At 47.3% G+C, this 25,858-nt stretch overlaps 2 protein-coding genes across 2 annotated transcripts in view; both read right to left on the reverse strand.

Moving 5' to 3' along the window:
• The window catches only part of LOC143962440 (uncharacterized), a 37,591-nt gene extending 31,527 nt beyond the window's left edge, over positions 1 to 6,064 (reverse strand). The window contains exon 1 of the mRNA XM_077471714.1: positions 4,198 to 6,064. Within this exon, the coding sequence (XP_077327840.1) occupies positions 4,198 to 5,771 (1,574 nt within the window). The 5' untranslated portion in view covers positions 5,772 to 6,064. The remainder of the gene's footprint in view (positions 1 to 4,197) is intronic.
• LOC143961623 (E3 ubiquitin-protein ligase TRIM39-like) overlaps positions 1,648 to 25,858 on the reverse strand; it is a 33,620-nt gene continuing 9,409 nt past the window's right edge. Inside the window, exon 2 of the mRNA XM_077470946.1 lies at positions 1,648 to 3,628. The gene's annotated coding sequence lies outside the window, so the exon portion shown is untranslated. The remainder of the gene's footprint in view (positions 3,629 to 25,858) is intronic.

Raw genomic sequence — 25,858 nt, forward strand, 5'->3', positions numbered from 1 at the left:
GCTGCTCCTCTGACATGGGGGGTCTGTGCTGATCGATTATCAGCACAGCCCCCCGAGGATGCCCACACTGGACCAGCAGGGATGCCACCAGACCACCAGGGATGCCCATCAGCAGGTATGCCACCCTAGACCACCAGGGATGTCAGTCAGTGCCCACGATGGATGCCAATCAGTGCCCACAATGGATGCCAATCAATGCCCACAATGGGCATCACTGATTGCCATGCATTATTGTTTGGCACTGATTGGCATCCATCAGTACAATACAATGCCACCTATCAGTGCCCATCCATGCCAATGATCAGTGCCCATCCATGCTGCCTGTCAGTGCCCATCCATGCCCATCTGTGCCACCTAGCTATGCCCATCTGTGCCGCCTATCCATGCCCATTCGTGTCGCCTATCCATGCCAATCCGTACCATGCCAATCCGTACCAGCTATCCATGCCAATCCGTGCCAGTGCCAATTTGTGCCACCTATCAGTGTCCATCCGTGTCGCCCATCAGTGCCACCTATCAGTGCCCATCAGTGCCACATATCAGTGCCCATTAATGCCACCTCATCAGTGCCACTTCATTGGTGCCAACTCTTCAGTGCCACCTTATCAGTGCCCATCAGTGTAGCCTCATCAGTGCCCATCAGTGAAGGAGAAAACTTACTTATTTACAATGTTTTGAAACTGAAACAAAAAAAAAATATATATTTTATCAAAATTTTCTGTCTTTTTTTATTTGTTTAGCAAAAAATAAAAGCCGTAGAGGTGATCAAATACCACCAAAAGAAAGCTCTATTTGTGGCAAAAAAATGATAAAAATTTCATTTGGGTACAGTATAACATGACCACGCAATTGTCATTCAAATTGCAACAGCGCAGAAAGCTCAAAATTGGTCTGGGTGGGAAGGTAAGTGCCCGGGGGGGGGGGGGGGGGGTCTCCTTAGTATGCCTGTAAAGTAGTGTATCTGTCCAATGTTTATAACAGTACCACAGCAAAATGACATTTCTAAAGGAAAAAAATGTAATTTAAAACTGCTTGCGGCTGTAATGTATTGCCGGATCCCGGCAACATAGATTAAAATCATTGAAAAAAAACGGCATGAGTTCATTGAAACTTGTCCGGTCCTTGCTGGACCAGTTACATTTCCATCCATCTATGGGCAGGTTTAGTAGCTCCTGATGTTTTCTTATGCCTGGGGAGCTCACTAAGCCTCCATGTACAGGAGTTCTTTAGGGTCCATTCACATGTGGAGCAGACATGTGTGTCCTGTGCAGGGCTCTCTTATCAGCACAGGGATGGATGGGCATTGTGTGCATATCACTGTGCCAGCGCCCCATTCACTTCTATTGGGACCCACACCTGTATGTTATATTAGGATACAGAGGCTGTGTCCATGCAGCCTCATGTCCAAGTAGATATGAATGGGGTGCTGACATGGGGATGGGCACAACACCTATGTGCTGATAGATGACAGCCCTGCATGGGAGATGCATGTTTGCACCTCTTGTAAATGGACCCTTACTAAAAATTAATCGCCAAGAATCATTAACGCGATCTTGACTAAAGTGTTTCACAATTCTTTCTATTCAAAGCATTCTCTCTGCTCTTCTGAAGCCACAGCCCTCAGAAGAAAGGAAGAGAAAAACAGTCTGCCAAAAATCAAAGCATTCTTTATCAGTTGAACTTAAGTATAAACATTGTAACAATTTGTCAATGGAATAGACTTTGTGTGTAAGTGAAAAAAGTTTAACCACTTAACCTTTTTCTGACATTTGTTGGTTTCAAGTTAAAATCATTTTTTACTTTGCTAGAAAATTACTTATAACCCCCAAAGAATATATGTTTTTTTTTAGTAGAAACCCTGGAGAATAAAATGGTGGTTGTTGTAATATTTTATGTCACACTGTATTTGCGCAGCAATCTTTCAAATGCAATTTCTTTTTTTTGAAAAAATGACTAATGAATTTAAAGAAAAAAAAACTGACCAGTAAAGTTTGCCCATTTTGTTTTTTGTGTAATGTGAAAGATTTTATGTCGCGAGAATCGTGATCTTTTTATTCTAAGAAAAAAAACGTGATTCTCATTTTGGACAGAATCGTGCAGCTCTACTAAAAATAGAATCTGAAATTACAGGTGTCTCCACAACAATTAGCAGTCATATGAATCCTGAAAGTATGTTACTGTTACCTGTTGGCTGAGTAGAGGCAGTCTTAGCAGCACAGAGGAGAGGACACCACTCCGTTTGGCTGTGCAGGTAGAGAGGAAGGGGGGTCCGAGAGAAGGGCACAGGAGGGGAGGGGGTCCGAGAGAAGGGCACAGGAGGGGGTCCTAGAGAAGGGCACAGGAGGGGAGGGGGTCCAAGAGAAGAGCACAGGAGGGGAGGGGGTCTGAGAAAGGGCACAGGAGGGGAGGGGGTCCGAGAAAGGGCACAGGAGGGGAGGGGGTCCGAGAAAGGGCACAGGAGGGGAGGGGGTCCGAGAAAGGGCACAGGAGGGGAGGGGGTCAGAGAGAAGGGCGCAGGAGGGGAAGGGGTTCGAGAGAAGGGCACAGGAGGGGAGGGGGTCCGAGAGAAGGGCGCAGGAGGGGAGGGGGTCCGAGAAAAGGGCGCAGGAGGGGAGGGGGTGCGAGAAAAGGGCACAGGAGGGGAGGGGTACCCAGAAAAGAGCACAGGAGGGGAGGGGATCCGAGAGAAGGACACAGGAGGGGAGGGGGTCCCAGAGAAGAGCACAGGAGGGGAGGGGGTCCCAGAAAAGAGCACAGGAGGGGGTCCGAGAGAAGGGCGCAGGAGGGGAGGGGGTCCGACAGAAGGGCGCAGGAGGGGAGGGGGTCCCAGAAAAGAGCACAGGAGGGGAGGGGGGTCGGAGAAAAGGGCACAGGAGGGGAGGGGGGTCCGAGAGAAGGGCACAGGAGGGGAGGGGGTCCGAGAGAAGGGCACAGGAAAGGAGGGGGTCAGAGAGAAGAGCACAGGAGGGAAGGGGGTCCGAGAGAAGGGCACAGGAGGGGAGGGGATCCGAGAGAAGGGCACAGGAGGGGAGGGGTCCCAGAGAAGGGCACAGGAGAGGAGGGGATCCGAGAGAAGGGCACAGGAGGGGAGGGGTCCCAGAGAAGGGCACAGGATGGGAGGGGGTCTGAGAGAAGGACACAGGAGGGAAGGGGGTCCGAGAGAAGGGCACAGGAGGGGAGGGGGTGGGAGAGAAGGGCACAGGAAAGGAGGGGGTCCCAGAGAAGGGCACAGGAGGGGGTCAGAGAGAAGAGCACAGGAGGGAAGGGGGTCTGAGAGAAGGGCACGGGAGGGGAGGGGAGGGGATCACTATAGAGAGCAGGAATATGCTCTGAGATGTCTAAACTGGAGCAGGGAGAGATAACAGGAGGGGGGGTGATGGTCTCCCACAAACATTGTGAGAGATAAATCAGGAGTGATAGAAATGAGTGGAGAGGGGGAGAAGCTGCTGTCCAGGAGAGGGAAAGTTGTATACATGTAGACTGAATCAGGAAAGTGCTGATACCTTCCCAACCTCACGTGCCTCGCCTGCTTCCCTCTACTGTTGCTGAAAGACAAGTACTGTGTACTGTGCAGGCAGGGGGGGGTGTAGTGCTACGATCTACATGTAGGGGCAAAGCCGCTCTCTGCCTGTATTATATGCTGCACATTAAATAATCCCACCCAGGGCAGATGCCCCTTCTGCCCATCCCTAGAACTGGCCTTGCACATGAGACCGGAGAACATGCTGCACAGGAATGTCCATCTTAGTGCCCCCAACACCAACACTGACACCACTCCTCAGTGTACATGGAATAGGAGGAGGAAAGAGAGGAGAGGTGACCACATCCTATCCCTTCACAGCAACCGCACTGCATCCTCAGAATCTGATCTTTGCTGCCACCCAACACAGAGAGACCACATGTGGGGCAGAGGGTGGGGGAGGGGAAGGGGGAAAGGTTCCCAGTGTCACTCACTGTGATAACTTCCTGGTTAGAGAATTAGAGGAAAACAAATGTTGGATAGATAGATCATCTTGTCTTAGTGACTGTCCAATAGCAGTGACTCCTGTAGTTGGTTAGTTATTCCAACCAATCACAGTGAACTGTGAGGTAGGAAGAAATATCACCTAAATGTCCGCAATAAATGATCTTTCCACCAATCTGACCTCAATCTGACCCCCTCTCACTGTGACATCACCAGTCTCTGGGAGGAGTTCTCACATCTCCTGTTTCCCCCCACAGATCTTTATACAACCTCTCCATATCCATATCCCAGCATGGAGGGGCTCAGTGAAGGTGGTGGTGAAGGTGTGGAGATGTCGGATCGGGTCACACAGATCATAAATGGAGATCCGTCCGACCTCATAATCCAGATATATCCTGACTCTGTTACTGGAGATATTGGAGGGTAAGGGGATCTGTTTACTGTCATGTATCACCTTATACTGATCACCTTTCCTGTACAAACCCCAGGACTTCTTATTACATCCAATCTGTGACTGCCCTCCTCTCCTGTCTATACTGGGGTAACACATCCCGACTGTCCAGTAATCTGATCCCCCGACATCCACTTCCCAGTAATGTCTCCCTGAGGAGAAACTCCGACTGCTCAACACCTGAGAATAATACTGAAATCTCTCTGGTGTTTCTGGATGATTCTGGTTTCTATGTGACAAGGATACAGTTTTCCTGTCATCTGATATATGTATTTTATTATGAGCTGTATTTACATCCAGTAATATGTCTGCAGCTCCCTGTATATAGGAGGATACATTTACCGCTGTTATTATATCAGATAATGTGTGTAATGTGTGTGATATCCCATCCACATCCAGACCCCCTCCATCATGGAGGAGCTCCTCATGTCTCTCTCTGTCCTCATTATCTCCTTCCTCAGTATCACACAAGTCACCTGTGTCTGATTCCTGTAGGACAGTCAGTGGATCCGTCACGTTACACAGCTCCTCAATGTGACGCAACTTCCTGGACAGCTCCTCCTTCTTTATTTCCAGATCCCGGATGGAGATGGAAATCCGCTCTGCCCTCCCGGAGATTTCCCTCAGGACTCTCTTCTCCAGGTCTTCCAGACGTCTCCTGAGATCTTTAAACAGGGCAGTGACTCTCTCGGTGTCACCAGCTGCTTCTTCTTCTACTTTCCTCCTCTGTTCCTGCAGACTCTGGACTCTTTCCTCCGTCTCCTCTCTCTTTATCAGAAGTTTCTGCAGAACATTCCTCAGTGTCTCCTTCTTCTTCTCAGAAGCCTCATCCAGTGACTCCATCTCATGTCCTTTATGTCCTCCAATCACACACAACATACAGGCACAGGTATTATCCTCAGTACAGTAATACTCCAGGATCTTCTTATGGACGGAGCATTTCCTGCTCTCCATGGACAAGGTGGGGTCACATAAGACGTGTTCTGGGGACTTTTTGTGGACTCTCAGGTGTTTATCACACAGAGAAACCTCACAGTGCAGACAGGATCTAACAGCAGGCGTAGGAGAGTCCACACAGTAAGTACAGAAGACCCCGGACTCCTCCTGATGTGGCTGAGCAGACAGGAAATTCCCCACTATGTTACGTAGTGTTATGTTCCTCTGCAGTGCAGGGCGATCCGGAAACTTCTCTCTACATTCAGGACAGGAATATCCTCCAGACCCCCCCTGTGTATCCAGCACACGATCAATACAGACCCGGCAGAAGTTGTGTCCACATCTCAGGTTTACAGGATCTGTATAAATGTTCAGACAGACGGAACATTCCAACTCGGCTCTTAGATCAGAAGACGCCATCGCTGACAGCAGACGAGGAAATGAAATGAAGTTCTCTGACACCGGAGAAGAATGCAGTTGGGAGGGTCACTTCCTCCTACACAGGGCGAGGCTGGGCTGTGACTTGTACTTTATTCATAGGGTTAGGTAGGTATATGATTGGATACAGATAATAAGAAATTCTCACTAATAATAATTTACCTATTTCAGAAAAATGCTCATCCTGTATTTAGGGTTGCCACTTTTTCTTCAAGCCAAACCCGAACACTTTAGCGGTGCACAGTTTTTAGTTTTTTTCCTAAACACTATAGCGGGGGTCTCCAAACAAAGGGCCAGATTACTGTCCTTCACACTTTAGAGGGGCCGGACTGTGCCCATTGGGAGTAGAAAATGCCCTGATGTCAGTGGGAAAAAATAATGCCCTATCGTTTGTTTCAATGGGAGTAATTGCGTCTCGGTGGGAGGAACTGTGCCCCTTCATTGGTCTCGGTGGGAGGAATGGTGCCCCATCATTGGTATCAGTGGGAGGAATTGTGCCCCATCATTGGTGTCAGTGGGAGGAATAGTGCCCCATCATTGGTATCAGTGGGAGGAATTGTGCCCCATCATTGGTATCAGTGGGAGGAATTGTGCCCCTTCATTGATGTCATTGGCCCTGATTGCTGCTGTCATTGAAAGAAATTGTGCCCCATTTTTGCTGTAATTTGAAAGATGTGTGCCCCCATCATTAGTGTCAGTGGGGGGGGGATCATGCTCCATTGTTTGTATCATTGAATGAAATAGTGCCCCAAGGGCTGGATAAAAGCAAGCAAAGGGCTGCATTGTGGAGACCACTATAGGATTGTAACAGACCTGGGACACCTTTGGGCACTCCAAAGAGAATAGTAATGCGGCACATCTGAGCCCCCTCTCCCTCCTGTCAGGCCCTATCCCGAGCCACATTCTTGTCTGAATAATGTATCCGGGTTTCAGGTGGACTGAAACCTTGGCACATAATTCCAAACCCGGACTGTCCGGGTGAATCATGGACAGGTGGCAACCCTACCTGTATTGCATATCCACTGTGTCCATAGGAAGACACATGCCCCTCATTTAGTACTGGGTGCCTGTGCCTCACATCCCAGCACTGCTCCTGATCACCAACCATTTCTTCTATTCTGCCACCTATCAGAGCTCAAACACACATGTATGTGTATATATATATATATATATATATACTCACACACACATGTGCACATTAAGAAATAAATGTAAACAAACATTTTAAAATGTATTAAAACATGTTTTAATTAATCACTTACCAACCAGGCCAATTCTGACATTTCTCTCCTACATGTAAAAATCCAAATTTTTTTGCTAGAAAATTACATAGAACCCCCAAACATTATATATATATATTTTTTAGCAGAGACCCTAGAGAATACAATGGCGGTCATTGTAACTTTTTATCTCGCATGGTAATTGCGCAGCAAATTTTTAAATGCGTTTGTTTTGTGCTTTAAAAAAATACAAAAGAGTAAAGTTAGCTCAATTTTTTTGGCATAATGTGAAAGATGAAGTTACGCCGAGTAAATAGATACCTAACATGTCACGCTTCAAAATTGCAAACGCTCGTTGGAATGGTGCAAAATCTACTTAAAAATCTCCATAGGCGACTCTTTACTGGTTACAGTTTACTGATTACAGAGGAGGTCTAGGGCTAGAGTCATTGCTCTCGCTCCAACGTTCGCGGCAATGCCTCACATGTGCGGTTTGAACACCGTTTTCATATGTGGGCGGGACTTACGTATGCGTTCGCTTCTGTGTGCGAGCACACGGGGGCAGGGGCACTTTAAAAAAAAAAAAAAAATCTTTTATTGTTAATTTTACTTTACAAATTTTTAGTTTGACACTTAAAAAATTGATCACTTTTATTCTTATTAAAAGGCATGTAAACATCCCTTGTAATAGGAATATGGCATGACAGGTCCTCTTTACAGTAAGATATGTGGTCAGTAAGACCTCACATCTCACCTCTAGGCTGGGAACTCTGAAATAAAATAAAAAAATAACGATCTTGGCTTGCCAGCCGAGGCGGCGCCATTTGTTTGAATGCAGAGGCCGGGCATGACGTCATAAAATCGCGCCCGGCAGCCGACGATCATAGAGACTCCGGCGACCATCTGGTCCACCGGAAATATCTATGGTCACCATCCGGGGCTGGCAGATCTGTTCTCTGACTCAGCGATCGCAGCAGAGAGTCGGCAAAGCACGGGGGGGGGGGGCATCCCCTTCCGCCGCCCGTAAGAATGATCAAGCAGCTACCCAGCCGCTATGATCATTCTTATGGTGTAGGGAATCTCTGGCTGAAAAAGCTGACATCTGAATGATGCCTGTAGCTGCACCCATCATTCAGATATACCTCCACAAAGCCCAGGACGTCATATGGTGGCCGGCAGACGGTAAGTGGTTAAATAAGCATGTATCAATGTACAAAAAAAAGAAACTTTTTTAAAATTGATTAAAGCATTTAATTGTTGAGGTGCAGTAAAACCCTGCTGTTGAGCTGTGCTTTTACTGCCCCTTAACCACCATGTTTTAGCTGTAGAGGCAGCAGCTGGGCATGTTCACCAACTATACCCCCTGTTGCTTTCAGCAGGTATAGCACCCACTGACTGTGACCCATTCAAGTGCAAGGCAGCACTCTGCAAGCAGCCCCACCACTGTGTGCAGCATGGAGTTCAAAGGGTTAAAGCCGATACAACGTCTCCTCACCACCTCTCAAATGCTCTCTGCCTGCGTGGGAGTGACGTCATTGTGGGCTCCAGCCACACATACAGCTGGAGCCCCCAAACCCAGAGGGAAGGCCAGGGGAGGAAGAAAGCCCTGTTAGCCCCTGTACACGCGGTCGGAGATTTCCACAACCAAATCCGTCGGATTTTGTCCGTCGGATTGTGTCCGAAACTGTTGCATACACACGGTCGGACTAAGTTGTCAAAAAATCCGATCTTTCAGAACGTGATGACGTAATTTCGTTACGATGGGACTACGTTCAGGCTAGTAGCCAATAGCTTTGATGTAGGAATTTGATCTGAGCATGCGTGGCACTTTGTCCGATCAAAATTCTCTACACATGATCGGAGTATGTCCGATCGAACCAGTTGGTCGGGAACTATTTCCAACATATTGGAAAATTGGGTCCGACGGATATTCGGATGGAATCAGTCTGATGCATACCACACACAGTCGGATTATCCGACAACACGGTCCGATAGGACACATTCCGACGGATTCTCCGACCGTGTGTACGGGGGCTTAGAGTGCTCCGTTCTATGGCATACTAGCACATTATGGGGAAAAGGTTTTTGTTTTTTTTTTCTTTAAATGCTGTGGTTTACAACTGCTTTAAAGTGGTTGTAAACCCTTACAACACACTTTTTGCTACAGGGAAGGCTGTAATAAGTGTAGCGCAGGGGTTTTGCCACCCAAGTTACTATGTTAAACAATGTGATGTTCTTTAACCACTACAATACTGGGCACTTAAACCCCCCTCCTGCCCAGACCAATTTTCAGCTTTCTGCGCTGATGCACTTTGAATGACAATGACAATTGCGCGGGCATACAACACTGTACCCAAATGAAATTTTTATCATTTTTTTCCCACAAATAATGCTTTCTTTTGGTGGTATTTAATTACAGCTCGGAGTTTTATTTTTTGCTAAACAAACAAAAAAAGATGCAAAATGAAAAAAAATAAAAAATCATGTTTAATAGTTTGTTATAAAATTTTGCAAACAGGTCATTTTTCTCCTTCATTGAAATGCGCTGATGAGGCAGCACTGGTGGGCACTGATAGGCGGCACTGGTGGGCACTGATAGGCACAGTTAAGGCGACACCAATAGGCACAGATAAGGTGGCACCGATAGGCACAGATAAGGCAGTACTGATGGGCACAGATAAGGCGGCACTGATGGGCAAAGATGGGCACAGATAAGATGGCACTGATGGGTGGCATGGATGGGTGGCACTAAGGGGCACTGATAGGTACCACTGATAGATGGGACTGATGGGCACTGATAGGTGGCTCTGATAGGTGGCACTGCTGGGCACTGATGGGCACTGGTAGATGACACTGATGGGCACGGATAAGTGGCACTGAGGTGCAGCACTATTGTTGAGGCAGATTGTGGGCACTGATAGGTGGCACTGTGGGCACTGATAGGTGGCACTGTGGGCACTAATGTATGACACTATGGGCACTGATGGGTGTCACTGCTGGGTGGCACTTTTTTTAATAACTGGCAGGGGGCAGGTGGGCACTGATAAGTTGGCCGTGATCGGGACACCGCCGGTGATCTGCTTTTTTTTTCTCTCCTCGCGCTGTCAGCGCGAGGAGGAAAAATAGCCGATTACCGGCTCTGTTTTGTCACATGATCAGCTGTCATTGGCTGACAGCTGATCACGTGGTAAGGAGTCGGGATCGACCCCTTGCTCAGATCCGTGATCAGACGAGTCTCATAGACTCGCTGATCTCAGGGGGCGCGCAGGCCGCTCGTGCACAGGACGACATCAATAGACGTCGTCCCGGCAAAGCAGGTCCGCGCTGCAGCCGTCATTCAGCTATAGCGCGGATCTCTAGTGGTTAAATAAGAGTTTGGGTCCCTCTAGTGTCCTATTTAATGCTATTAAGACTTTTGTTTGGTTTCATTAAAGCCACACTCCAAAGCATTGTGGGAGATGTAGTGAATGAGGAAGTGACTCATGTGCTAAAACTCAGTCTGTGAACTACTGACCCACAATGCCCAGTTCACCTACCCATAATGCCAGGTCACAGAACAGCCTGCTGGGTAGGGACATAAAAGGGGCAGCGTGGGCATTTTCCGCCTTCTTAGGACGCCATTTAAAGCCTGACTGTAGGAAGGTCTGTGTGTGACCAACGGACTGCGGCCTGGAAAGCGCAGAGCACAATCGTTGGCCTCTGAGGACTTCCAAAGCACAGTCAGCTGGACCAGAGTGCGGATGGACCGGAGGATCCAAGTTTTCTAAAGGTTTCCTGCATTACAGTTATATCAGTCATCAGAAGGAGCGGTGCGGTGTGACGGCACCAACTTGGACCGGGACTGAGATACCAGGATAGGAGTCTTGCAAGCATCTGGGCCTGTTGTGGCGAGCGGGCACTTGCCCAGATCAATATAGTTCACTGTTGCCGTGTTATTTAGTTACAGACTTCTGGTGAGACTTGTAGTCCCACAGAAGTGTTCTCATTTATCTATACCCTGCATACAGTGTAACTTCAGGGTTGCTTTCCCTGTGCTATAAAGTTAATTCTGCATCACAACCACTGCTAAGGAGGAAGTATTATAAGTGCCTTCTGTTTTCCAAGTACACTATTATCAGCACATCACCTATCATACAGTCTGCTGTACACTTGTTTTCCCTGTTGGATTTACAAATACTGCAGTCTAATATCCTGAGCTAGCTGAAGACCAAGAAGACAAGGGACTTCTATCACTTTCTACAAAGTACTGTAGTTCACTTTGCAGAAGCGAACATTGCATTACAACCTGCATTAAAACCTAGGGGGAGCCCTTGAGCACAGGATATATTTATTGTTTTTACTAGTGTGTTCACAACAGTTATTGTAGATCTGGAGTGCATGCTTGGTGTTCAGTGGGAAGGCGCTCAATATAAGTGTTTGAGGATATTGGGCGTCTGTCTAAAGCCCCGTACACACGATCAAACAATCCGGTGGAAAAGTCCGGCGGACTTGTACGGCCGAGTGTGTGCTAGTCCTGCAGACAATAAGGCCGTGTGTGTGCTAGTCCTTTTGAAATGAATGGACTTTTCCTGGCCGGAGAAAAGTCCGCTCATTTTGAGTGTGGCTCCAGGTAGCCGGGACCAGCGAAGGAGGCGTCGTTGGCCCCGTCACCTGATATGGACTTAAAGGGGAATCCCTACGCTGAAAAAACGGCGTGGGGGTCCCCCCAGGTTCATATCAGACCCTTATCCGAGCACGCTACCAGGCCGGCCAGGAAGGGGGGTGGGGACAAGCGAGGGCCCCCCCCCGAGCCGTACCAGGCCGCGTGCCCTCAACATGGGGGGGTGCCTTGGGGAAGGGGGGCCGTGCAGCCCCCCAACCCAAAGCATCTTTTCTCCATGTTGATGAGGACAAGGACCTCTTCCCGACAACCCTGGCCGTTGGTTGTCGGTGTCTGCGGGCGGGGGGCTTATCGGAATCCAGGAGCCCCCTTTAATAAGGGGCCCCCCCACCCTATGTGAATGAGTATGGGGTACAATGTACCCCTACCCATTCACCTGTGAAAATTTTTTAAAAAAACACAACACACAAGGGTTAAAATAGTTTATTGCACAGCTCTGGGGGTCTTCCTCCATCTTTGGAGGGTCTTCTTGCCGGACTCCTCCGCTATCTTCTGCTAGCTCTTTTACTAGCGGAGGAGCCCGGCTTTCTTCTTTGCCGCCACCCTCTTCTTCAGACTTCAGGGGTCTTGTCCCCCTCTTTGGTTCTTCTTGCCGGGCCACCGCTCCTTCTTCTAGCTCTTTTACAAGTGGCGGCCCGGTCTTCTGTCGCCGCTGTCTTCTGGCCTTCTGTTCTTCTCTTCTTGAGCTGTTGCCTCGTCGCTGTCTCTGGTCACAATGACAGGAACACGGCGTGCGCCGACTTATATAGGGACATCGACGGATGATGTCCCCGCCCATTATGATGTCAGAGTCCCAGAGGATGCTGGGACTGTGACATCATAATGGGCGGGGACATCATCCAGCGATGTCCCTATATAAGTCACCGCACGCCGCGTGCCTGTCATTGTGACCAGAGACAGCGACGAGGCAACAGCTCACGAAGAGAAGACAGCGGCGACAGAAGACTGGGCCACTGCTTGTAAAAGAGCTGGAAGAAGGCGCGGTGGCCCGGCAAGAAGAACCGAAGAGGGGGACAAGACCCCCGAAGAGGGGGACAAGACCCCCAAAGTCTGAAGAAGAGGGCAGCGGCGAAGAAGAAAGCCGGGCTCCTCCGCTAGTAAAAGCGCTAGCAGAAGATAGTGGAGGAGTCTGGCAAGAAGACTCCCAAAGACGGAAGAAGACCCCCGGAGCTGTGCAATAAACTATTTTAACCCTTGTGTGTTGTGTTTTTTTTACATTTTTTTCACAGGTGAATGGGTAGGGGTACATTGTACCCCACACTCATTCACATAGGGTGGGGGCCCTCCTTATTAAAGGGGGCTCACGGATTCTGATAAGTTTCCCGCCCGCAGACCCTGACAACCAACGGCCAGGGTTGTCGGGAAGAGGCCCTTGTCCTCATCAACATGGGCACCAAAGCACCCCCCCATGTTGAGGGCACGTGGCCTGGTACGGCTCGGGGGGGGCGCTCACTCGTCCCCACCCCCCTTCCTGGCCGGCCAGCTGGCGTGTTTGGATAAGGGTCTGATATGGACCTGGGGGGGACCCCACGCCGTTATTTCTGCGTAGGGATTCCCTTTTAAGTCCATACCAGGTGATGGGGCCAGCGACGCCTCCTTCGCTGGTCCCGGATACCTGGAGCCACGCTCAAAATGAACGGACTTTCCTCCGTGTGTGTGTGGGTGAGTCGTTCCTTTCAAAAGTACGGCGGATAGTCCGGCGGTACGACGGACCTAGTCCACCGCAAAAGTGCTGTGTGTGGGCAGGTAGCTCGTTCGGAAAGTCCGGCGGACAGTCTGGCGATTTGTCCGCCAGACTAAGTCCGCCAGATAGTCTGATACGTGTGTACGCGGCATTACTGTGCGCCTGTCTGCATGTACATCCTTATGGTGGTCATTGAATTTTGAAGTTTCATGTACACATTGACTGTTATCTATTGACATTCTTTATATGTAAATTACCACTTTGTTTATTGTGCTAAGTATTTTCTCAGTAAACTTCTTAAGTGGTTAATTGACAACTTGTGTGTGACTCATTCTATTGCTACAGCTGGCGAAGTGACGAGTTCCAAGGCTATGGTAAATATACTACATAGTGCACCATTATTGTATTTCTTCTTACTGTTAAGTTTTGCATAGGGATGAGCCGAACACCCCCCGATTCGGTTCGCACCAGAACCTGCGAACGGACCGAAAATTTGGATGAACTTTAGAACCCCATTAAAGTCTATGGGACTCAAACATTCAAAATCAAAAGTGCTAATTTTAAAGGCTAATATGCAAGTTATTGTCCTAAAAAGGGCTTGGGGACCTGGTTCCTGACCCAGGAGACATGTATCAATGCAAAAAAAGTTTTAAAAACTGCAGTTTTTTCAGGAGCACTGATTTTAATGACGCTTAAAGTGAAAAAAGGTGAAATATTCCTTTAAATATCGTGCCTGGGGGGTGTCTATAGTATGCCCGTGAAGTGGCACATGTTTCCCGTGTTTAGAACAGTCCCTGCACAAAATGACATTTCTAACGAAAAAAAGTCATTTAAAACTGTTTGCGGTTTTAATGTAATGTCTGGGCCCGGCAATACGGATCAAAATCTTTGAAAAAAAAATGGCATGGGTAGCCCCCCCTGCCCATTAACAGCCCCTTTGGGTCTTGTATGGATATTAAGGGGAACCCGTACCCAAATTAAAAAAAGGAAAGGCGTGGGGCCCCCACGTCCTATATACTCAGAACAGCAGTATACAGGCGCAAACAAGACAGGGACTGTGTAGGTTTGTTGTGTTAAGTAGAATCTGTTTGAAATTTTGAACTGGTACATTTTTAAAGTGTAGCCCCAGTCAAAAAATCTATTTTTAAGATTTTTGGAAAACATAGGGACATAGGGAAGGGTTATCACCCCTGTATAGTTTTTTTGCCATCCATCTTTTTTTCATCTCACTTCCTGTTCTCTCCTTCCGTTTGCAAGTAGGAGACATTTGTAAGTTGGATGTTTGAAAGTAGGGGCCTGTCCTATATGCTATGCAGAAATTTGGGCCTAAGGTGTTGGTGTTGCCACAACACTGTAAGCCTTCAAAGTGACTCTTGGTGGGCGCTGGAATGCCCTGCTGTGAACTATTATATCAAGAATTGTAATTACATGCCATTGTTGAACAGTGGTAGAAAAATTGGGCCTTTGGTGGTGCTGGTGCCACAACACTATAAGTCCTCACAGTTACTCTCGGTGGGTGCTGGAATGGGCCCTGCTGTGAAATATTATATCAAGAATTGTAATTACATGCATCTGTTAACCAGGGGCTGAAAAATTGGGCCTTAGGTACTGGTGGCACAACACTGCAACACCTCACAGAAACTCTAGTTGAAGAGCAGGAATGAGCCCTGCTGCAATGTATTGCATCAAAAATTGTATTTACACGCCCCTGTTAAACAGGGGCTGATAAATTGGGCCTTAGGCACTGGTGCTGATGCCACGACACTGCAGCCTCTCATAGATACTCTGGTTGGAGTGCAGGAATGAGCCCTGCTGCAAAGTACTGCATCAAAAATGGTAATTACATGCCCCTGTTAAACAGGGGCTGAAAAATTTGGCCTTAGCCACTGGTGGCGGTGCCCAGAACCAAAAATGTTCTTCCAAACTATCAGCAGGATCATTGAGGAAGAAGAGGATAGTCAGTCAGCATAACAGGATAGTCACTCAGCATCAGCATAGGCAGTCTTGAAGGGATGCGACATTTAAAAAAAAATAATTTGGTTACATCAGCTTCAGGTGCTTGGTAGCTGGTGGTGATCGAAGACTGATTCATCTTTATGAAGGTCAATCGATCAACTGAGTCGGTGGACAGGCGCACCCTGTGATCGATTACAAATCCTCCAGCCGCATTGAATGTGCGTTCTGAAAGCACGCTGGATGCAGGACAGGCCAGTAGCTCAATTGCATACTGTGCAAGCTCTGGCCAGTGATCCATCCTCAAGACCCAGTAACTCAGAGGATTTTCGGTGGGAAAGGTGTCCAAGTCTGACCTTGCCCTTGGGTATTCCTGCAGCATGTAAATCAGACGCTGGCAATGGTTGTTGAAACCAATAATACCTTGGGGCTGCAGACTATAAAATGGTCTGAACGCATCGGTCAGATGGCCACCTTCTCCACCGCTCCTTCTGTGACTGACCGCAGCCTCAGCAACACATTGTGCAGGACCAGGAATTTGTAACCTCCCAGTCTCTGGGAACGTGTTGCACAGACCTTTCTGCAAGGCCTCCTGGAGATGTCTCATCCTCTGCTCCCTCTGCGACGGCAAGATAAGGTCCGCAACCTTACCCTTGTACCGTGGATCAAGGAGATTTGCCAGCCAGTAATGATCCCTCTCATTGATCCGCTGAATACGAGGATCCTTCCGCAGGCTTTGCAGGATCAGGGAGGCCATGCAGCGTAGGTTAGTTGAGGCATTCGGTCCGGAGTCCTCTGGGTCACTAAGGACGACATGATTCGCAGCCACCTCCTCCCTGCCACGTACAAGTCCACGGGTTTCTTGGGACTGTAAATCATCCCTAAAAGACTTATTACATTATCTTCACAGCAGCCCCGGTGTGTGGCTAGGAAGGCATTGAGGGGTGGTTTTCTTCTCCCCCTCTACCTCAAGGATAGGTCGGAAACCATTGGGAAATAGCTGGAAGATCACGGGTTATACAACCCTTCTCCCTTTTTCTTATCCTATATTTCCGGAGTCTTTGCTTCCTTTTGTGCCTCTTTATATATGATATACGGGCTACACTACTGCCTTACCCCTGTGGAGACGCTTTTTTTTTTTGGGCTATCCATAGGGAATAAAAAGTTATAAGCTCCTGATGAAGCGTTATGGTGAACACGAAACATGTAGAGCATTTGAGTATCTCTCAGCTGATTCGTCTGTGATATACTGTCTGCATAAACTATTTTTTGTATTGATGGTTGTTTGTTCCTTGATGCCCCCCACGTTGGATGCTTATGGGAATATATGTAGAATATGATGTACTTACAATACGCTAGACAGTGAAAGATTATGCTCTGAGGCATTGAGATTTTGTTTGCTTTTTAGAAATAAAAATTGTTAAAATTACCCCCCTCTTTTTGTTATATCTATATTTATGCCTAAAAAGTCCATTATTGTCAACATTATTCGTTGAGTTTTTTTAGTAAATCCCTAAAAGACTGCTGCTGATGCTGAGTGCCAGGCTCCACCTCCATGCTGACACAAATTTTCCTCCTCCTCCTCCTCTTCCTGTGTGATTGGAACACTGTCTGGATAAAGGGGGCCTTGAGAGGCTTGGAAATCCTCCTCTTCCTGCCTCTGTTCTGCCTCAAGTGCCCTGTGTATTATTCCACACAGCGTGTGCTCCAACAGGTGGACAAGAGGTACAGTATCACTGATGCATGCACTGTCACTGCTCACCATCCTCGTGGCCTCCTCAAATGGTTACAGGACAGTGCATGCATCCCTGATGGCGTGAGGAAAAAAACGAGCTCCTCTGACCCTGACCTGGTGCCGTAGTTGCACGGGTACTCATTGATGGCCCTCTGCTGCATGTGCAGCAGCTGCAGCATGGCCAACGTTGAGTTCCACCTGGTGGGCATATCACAGATAAGGCAGTTCATGCACAGGTTCAATTCCTTTTGGAGCTCAGACAGCCGAGCACTGGCATTATATGACCGGCGGAAATGAACACAGACTTTCCTGGCCTGCCTCAGGACATCCTGTAAGCCTGGGTACCTGCCCAAGAATCGCTGCACGACCAAGTTAAGTACGTGAGCCACACAGGGCACATGGGTCAGTTGTCCCTGTCGGAGGGGGAGAGGAGGCTGGTGCCATTGTCGCAAACCACCATTCCTGGCTTAAGCTGGTGTGGCATCAACCACCTCTTAGCCTGCCCCTGCAGAGCTGACAGAATATCTGCCCCAGTGTGGCTCCTGTCCCCCAAGCACACCAGCGCAAGCACAGCATGGCATCTTTTTGCCTGCGTACTTGCGTAGCCCCTTGAACGCCTACGGAGCACCGCTGGGAGTGAACTTCTTTCGATGGTCCAGCAGCTGGGGCAGGGAAATTTGCCTGCTACAATCGGATGTCGGTGTACTGCTAGCAGAGTGCCCGCAAGTACTTGCCTCTGACGCACCTAATTCTACACCTTCATTCCTCTCAGTGCAGGCCCCGGTGAAGGAGTCAACCGGGTGCCCTGCTGCATTAGCTATCTTTAGAAAACCAAGTAACATGAAGAGACCGAGGGAGAAATCCAAACCCTTACAGAGGGCTCCTGTGGTCACCTCTGAGCAACCTAGAGTCCCACTCCCTTTAACCCAGGCTACCCGATGTCGGAGAGTCAATGCACACCAGACTCCCAGAATTCAAAACGGGAAAGGAGAGCAAATACAAGCCACCAAACAGGCAAAGCCTGCCACTTCCTATAAATTCCCTCCCAAGTTAGTGGGACCCTCTACAGTTGTCTCCATCCAGGTAGAGGGGATCTTTACCAAGGCCCTCTTGGATATTGGAGCTCAAGTGACTTTTCTTTATAGAGACTACTATAACAAGCACCTCAAGCACTTGCCACTACAGAAGTCCGAAGAGCTGGAGATATGGGGCCTCGGGACTCAGGACTTCCCTTATGATGGCAATCTACCAATAAAGCTGGCCTTTGGCCCCTCCATGGCAGGAAAGGTAGAGACCTTTGATACATTGGAGGTGGTCTTTCCTCATCCTCCAGGGGCTGGAAAAAGTTCCCTCATCATAGGGACTAATACTGATCTAGTGAGAAGGCTGCTAAGACCTCTCATTCAAGAGCAGAGCCCTTCAAACCCCAGTGTGCACCCTATGCTGAGACAAGTCTATCAATACCTGGTGCAGGAAGAAAAGGCCCCAGCTGAAGGAGTGGGAAAAAATCTGGCAGTTGGACCGGAACGAGAAGACATTACAGCCCGGTGAGGTAGTTTGTTTGAAGCGTCCGTCAAGTTGAATTGGAAGCAGCCAGGCCCTTTCATTGAAAGTGAAAAAATAGCCCTTCGCGCTACTATTTAAGGTGAAAAATATGAATAAAAAACAGGGTAATAATATGTCTCATATATGAAATCAGTATGCAAATAAAATAAAATACGTAAAACAAATAATGCAATAAATAAGTGCACGTGCAAATATCACAATAAAGTGCTAAAAACTGCAGCTGGACCTGATAGCATTACACAAAACTACCAAACAAAAATTAAAAGTAAAAAATGGTCCTGCGCAAATCGACTATAATCATAAATAAAGTGCTACGTGCTTTAAACACAAATAATATATATTATTGAGTATATAGAAAGCAGGCACAAAATAAAGTCCATATAATAGATCTCAAAGTCTTGTTCAATGGCGCCAGAAGTATTCAAAAAAATTATTTAGGAAAACAGCAGGTAAAAGGTACTTCTAAAACACGGGAGACTAAGGGCTCCCAGAACTCTCACCTCCAATTGTAGAAAAGTAGGCACATCAAGCAAAGCAAACAACCTGCATTCTTGTTATTAGCCACCAGGGGGTCTTCAGTTATGGCTGATTAGGGAACAATAATCTCCACACTGGGCCACAAAGGGGCCATATATCCCTGTGTAGACTGTCTTGTAACTGCGGTGGTGGTTTCCACAGGAGTATGCAGCTCAAAAAAATATTAGCATGGAGAGAAGGAAAAGGCTCTGATAGTGTAGTATTTAATTAAAAATATAAAGTTTAATCAATAAAAAATATAAATCGGACTCTCACATCTTAAACAATAAAACAGCACACAAAGTAAAATGGTGTCCTGGCGTTGTCCGCCAGTCCTAATTCACTTCCGGTACGACGTCACGGCCATTGCTGTGTAGGGACTTCTCAGAGCCGGATGCCCTTTGCATAGTGCTGTGCCTCGCCAACGACACCAGCGAAGCTAAGGAGCTGCCAGATATGGGGATAGGTGCAGTAACCATGTAACAGGAGGGGGCGCTGTTGGGTAGGCTGTGTAGTCCCTTAGGTCTGCTATGGATTTTAAGGGGAACCCCACACCAATATTTATAATAAAACTGCAGTGGGGTCCCCCCCAAAATCCATACCAGACCCTTATTCGAGCATGCTACTCGACACGTCCAGGAGAGGGGGGAGCAAGTGTGAAAGTCGCATTACGGAATCTCACTAGTAAGAATGAAGCCTATATCATTTTCTAACAAAAAAATTTGATGTTTATGTTTATGAGAGAAATGTCAGAATTGGCCTGGGGGGGTCACAGGAACAATCATCATAAGATTTCCTCATTCTTCTCACTGAGAGCAACATTCTTCATAAGAACTTCCTCCTCCAATGTGTCCGACCTTCCTTCATATATATGTGATCCCAACATAGGGAGCAACTCACCTTTCCCAGCAGGGCAGAGTATTTCAGGAGAGGAGAGTTACAGAGGAAGGAGCAGAGTCCTCCAGCAGAGCAGAGTGTTTCAGGAGAGGAGAGTTATAGAGGAAGGAGCAGAGTCCTCCAGCAGTGCAGAGTATTTCAGGAGAGGAGAGTTATAGAGGAAGGAGCAGAGTCCTCCAGCAGTGCAGAGTATTTCAGGAGAGGAGAGTTAAATAGAGGAAGGAGCGGAGTCCTCCAGCAGTGCAGAGTATTTCAGGAGAGGAGAGTTAAATAGAGGAAGGAGCAGAGTCCTCCAGCAGTGCAGAGTATTTCAGGAGAGGAGAGTTAAATAGAGGAAGGAGCGGAGTCCTCCAGCAGTGCAGAGTATTTCAGGAGAGGAGAGTTATAGAGGAAGGAGCCGAGTCTTCCAGCAGTGCAGAGTATTTCAGGAGAGGAGAGTTATAGAGGAAGGAGCAGAGTCCTCCAGCAGTGCAGAGTATTTCAGGAGAGGAGAATGAAATAGAGGAAGGAGCAGAGTCCTCCAGCAGAGCAGAGTGTTTCAGGAGAGGAGAGTTATAGAGGAAGGAGCAGGGTCCTCCAGCAGTGCAGAGTGTTTCAGGAGAGGAGAGTTATAGAGGAAGGAGCAGAGTCCTCCAGCAGTGCAGAGTGTTTCAGGAGAGGAGAGTTATAGAGGAAGGAGCAGAGTCATCCAGCAGTGCAAAGTATTTCAGGAGAGGAGAGTTATATAGAGGAAGGAGCGGAGTCCTCCAGCAGTGCAGAGTATTTCAGGAGAGGAGAGTTAAATAGAGGAAGGAGCCGAGTCCTCCAGCAGTGCAGAGTATTTCAGGAGAGGAGAGTTATAGAGGAAGGAGCAGAGTCCTCCAGCAGTGCAGAGTATTTCAGGAGAGGAGAGTTATAGAGGAAGGAGAAGAGTCCTCCAGCAGAGCAGAGTATTTCAGGAGAGGAGAATAAAATAGAGGAAGGAGAAGAGTCATCCTGCAGAGCAGAGTGTTTCAGGAGAGGAGAGTTATAGAGGAAGGAGCAGAGTCCTCCAGCAGTGCAGAGTATTTCAGGAGAGGAGAATTAAATAGAGGAAGGAGCAGAGTCCTCCAGCAGTGCAGAGTATTTCAGGAGAGGAGAGTTATATAGGAAGGAGCAGAGTCCTCCAGCAGTGCAGAGTATTTCAGGAGAGGAGAGTTATAGAGGAAAGAGCAGAGTATTTCAGGAGAGGAGAGTTATAGGGAAATGTAAAGGGTAAATTTGCTTAGACCTGGACAATCAATGAGAAATTCTGTCAGAGCTCTGGAAGCATTCACTGCACAAGACAAAATAGCCGTTTCAATGAATGCTTAGTTTTAATGGTAAGGGTTGTACCTTTATACAAAATATGGACAAAGAATATTGTGCAACTTAAAGAGAAAGGAGGGAGGGAGGACAAAGTTCATCACATGACACATAACATCTCAGACAGAATTTAACCACTTGCTTACTGGGCACTTAAACCCCCCTCCTGCCCAGACCAATTTTCAGCTTTCGGTGCTCTCACACTTTGAATGACAATTACTCAGTCATGCAACACTGTACCCAAATGAATTTTTTGTCCTTTTTTTTCCCACAAATAGAGCTTTCTTTTGGTGGTATTTGATCACCTCTGGGGTTTTTATTTTTTGCGCTATAAATGAAAAAAGACCGAAAATTTTGAAAAAAAACGCATATTTCTTTGTTTCTGTGACAGAATTATGCAAATTATTAATTTTTCTTCATAAATTTTGGCACAATTTATACTGCTACATATCTTTGGTAAAAATAACCCAAATTAGTGGATATTATTTGGTCTTTGTGAAAGTTAGAGAGTCTACAAGCTGTGGTGCGAATCGCACAAAATTGATCACATCTGATGTACTGGTGGCCGATCTCGCTTCTTGTGCCCCGAACAAGTCAGGAAAGTACAAATACCCCCCAAATGACCCCTTTTTGGAAAGTAGACATTCCAAGGTATTTAGTAAGATGCATGGTGAGCTTTTTGATGTTGTCATTTTTTTCCCACAATTCTTTGCAAAATAAAGATTTTTCATTTTTTTTTCTCCACAAAATTGTCATTGTAATAGGTTATTTCTCTCACGTGGCATGTGTATACCACAAATGACACCCCCCAAAAAATTCTGCTACTCCTCCTGAGTATTACAATACCACATGTGTGTGACTTTTTCACAGCCTGGCCACATAGAGAGGCCCAACATGCAGGTAGCGCCATCACGTGTTCTAGGAACATAAATTACACATCTAACTTGTTGACTATTTATTACACTTTTGAAGCACCAGGACAATGACACGTGACACTGATGACAGATGGCACTGATACGTGGCAATGATGACACTTATACGTGGCACTGATGACAGGTGGCACTGATGACAGGTGGCACTGATGACAGATGGCACTAATATGTGGCACTGATGACATGTGGCACTTATACGTGGCACTGATGACACGTGGCACTAATACGTAGCACTGAAGACACGTGGCACTAATACGTGGCACTGAAGACAGATGGCACTAATACGTGGCACTAATACATGGCACCGATGACGCGTGACACTGATGACAGATGGCACTGATAAGTGGCATTGATGACACGTGACACTGACAACAGATGGCACGTGACACTGACAGGTGGCACTGATGACAAATGGCACTGATACGTGGCACTGATGACAGATGTCACTATGTGGCACTGATGACACATGGCACTGATGACAGATGGCACTGACGACAGGTGGCACTGACAACAGGTGGCACTGGGGGCAGGTAGCACTGGGGGCAGGTAGCACTGGGGTGGATGGCACTGGGGGCAGGTAGCACTGGGGTGGATGGCACTGGGGGCAGGTAGCACTGGGGTGAATGGCACTGGGGACAGGTAGCACTGGGGTGAATGGCACTGGGGGCAGGTAGCACTGGGGTGGATGGCACTGGGGCAGATGGCACTGCTGGGGGCGGATGGCACTGCTGGGGGAGGATGGCACTGCTGGGGGAGGATGGCACTTTTTATTTTAATTTTTTTACTTTTTTTTTTTTTACTACAGGCAGAACGGCTGCCGCTGCAGCCGTTCATCTCTCCCCTCTCACACTGTCTGTGCGAGGAGGGAGAGCGGCGCTGAGAGATGATCTCATATGTTTACATATGAGATCATCTCCCATTGGACACGCCGATCACGCTGTAAACGGCCGCTGTGATTGGCCGTTTACAGCGATCTGTGTTTGCCTGTCCCCGGGGGACACGGCGAACACAGAACTTCTGCGATGCGTGCCCGCGGCGGCGCGCATTGCGGAAGTAAACATCAGGATGTCCAGGGACGAGCACCCGGACGAACGCGCCTGCTCTACGGCCGTCATTCGGCCATAGGGCGGGCGCGAGGTGGTTAAACTAATGCTGATGTTTTGACTTTGTCTGAAGACATAATTTCAAAACCAGTTCTTACCAGACCTTATCTATCCTGTGGTCATCGTGACAAATCAGACCCTAAAATAAAGATATTTGCCTGTCAGCAATTTACAGAATGTCTAAGTCTTGTTAACTCTTTCTCACCCTTCAATCCCCTCTTAAATCACAAAGTGATTTCATCATGATCACTTAATATTCTCTGTGTAGGATCATTCCGTTGTGTTGTATAATTACAGATACATTGAATAAGCTTGAACAATGTATATATAACAAGGATAAAAAACAGGCACATTAAAATTAACATTTCTGTCTGTCGGAACCAAGAGAAAATTGAACCAAAAAAATCACCAAAACCTCCTAGTCCCTTAAAGGGGTTCCACCCATCTTTGGTAATATCTCTGGCTTCAGTTCGGAGGTTTGACACTCAACTTCTTTGGTGGACCATTGCGAGGCCTGTTCTGAGTGGAACCCGTTTTGTTAAACCGCTGTATGGTCTTGGCCACCGTGCTGCAGCTCAGTTTCAGGGTCTTGGCAATCTTCTTAGAACCTAGGCCATCTTTATGTAGAGCAACATATATATTTTTTCAGATCCTCAGAGAGTTCTTTGCCATGAGGTGCCATGTTGAACTTCCAGTGACCAGTATGAGAGAGTGAGAGCGATAACACCAAATTTAACACACCTGCTCCCCATTCACACCTGAGACCTTGCAACACATAATGCTGGGGAGGGAAAATAGCTAATTGGGCCCAGCTTGGACAATTTTACTTAGGGGTGTACTCACTTTTGCTGCCAGTGGTTTAGACATTAATGGCTGTGTGTTGAGTTATTTTGAGGGGACGGCAAATTTACACTGTTATATAAGCTGTACACTCACTACTTTACATTGTAGCAAAGTGTCATTTCACATGAAAAGATATAACAAAATATTTACAAAAATGTGTGTGTGTGTATATATATGTATATATATATATATATATATATATATATATATATATATATATATATAGTTATATGTAGCACTCTCTACCTTAGGTAGGTTGCTAGAAGTTTGTGTTTTTTTTTTTATAGCCAGAGCAGGTAAATGTAGGCAGGCCTAGCTGTGAGCTAGGCCTCTTTGTTTTGATCTGGGGGCTGAAGTAGGGTTGCCACCTGTACGGGATTCACCCGGACAGTCCGGATTCTGAATCATTTGCCCGGTTTTCAGACTGCCTGAAACAGACCATTCGGGCAGGGGGGTCTCCATTAGCATATTTGCCACTGTGGAGACAGTCACAGCAGCAGTGTCATTGCTTCTCCATAAATACACTGTGTTGGTGTTTGTGTTGTAATGTGAAGCCCCTTTCTGTTTCCTTCCTCCAGGCTCCGTTTCAGCAGAACTCCGTCAGAAAAACCGTCAGAGTTTATTCTGACCGAAAAACCGGTCGTGTGTAGGCGGCATCAGAGCTTGGATAACACAGGGTTATATGAGTGGTCATCGATTACCTTCACATCATCTGGACATACAGGGTGCTGGCATCCTATAACAGGAGGTTGTTTTCATTGAGTAGTCCAGTTGTATGATTTATTGTTGTATAAATTAGTGGATGAGTGTGGTGGAGAGATTGGCTATACACAGGGCTTTTTTTTCAGGGGGAACCTGGTGGAACTCAGTTCCACCACCTCTGGCTCAGACCCTTGGTGGGGGGGCCTGCTCACCACAATCACTTGTAAACACAGAAGTCCGGTTTTTGTGTTTACAAGTGACAGCTCTGCACTCTGTGTGTAACCCCCCCTTAACTCTGCACTCTGTATGTAATGCAATCCTGGTATTTAATGCCCCTTTAAGACCCTCCTACTGTTCGTGAAATTTGACTGACCACACCCACTATTTGATGTGACTTGGAGGGTGTGTGTGGGTGGAGGGGTTTTGGGTGCTCGTGGTTGAGTTCCAGCACCTATTTGAGAAAAAAAAGCCATGGCTATACATAACCAATCTCACCTGCGCTAACACATGCCCCTTCACCATAATGATATAATGCATCTCTAAATAACCCATGTCTCCCCTTTTCCCCAGTAAATAGCCATAATCACCATCTTAGCTCCATCGTTCCTTCATCTGCCCAGTAGGGCGGAGACTCTCGGCTTTTTATTCACACACAAACAGGAAGCCAGAAACAGGATGTGACCTCACAGGATATGACCAAATAAGGATATGACAACACAGAAACTCATGGCCCCAACAGCCAATCGGTTCCTCCATGCAAATTGACATCACAGGAAATGAGACTAAAGGGGAGGGCATCCACAGTTTGAGGGAGAAGTGTACATGTCTCATCCATTTGAGGCATGTACACTGCCCCCTCCGCCCAGCCACATGCATGCACATCCACCATCTTTGTCAGGATGGATCCCACTAAATACTGCTCAGAGTAACCAGTA

This window comes from Lithobates pipiens, unplaced genomic scaffold, assembly GCF_037356315.1.
Source record: "Lithobates pipiens isolate NorthernLeopardFrog02 unplaced genomic scaffold, aLitPip1_a1.2 Scaffold_8, whole genome shotgun sequence".
Lineage (NCBI taxonomy): Eukaryota > Metazoa > Chordata > Amphibia > Anura > Ranidae > Lithobates > Lithobates pipiens.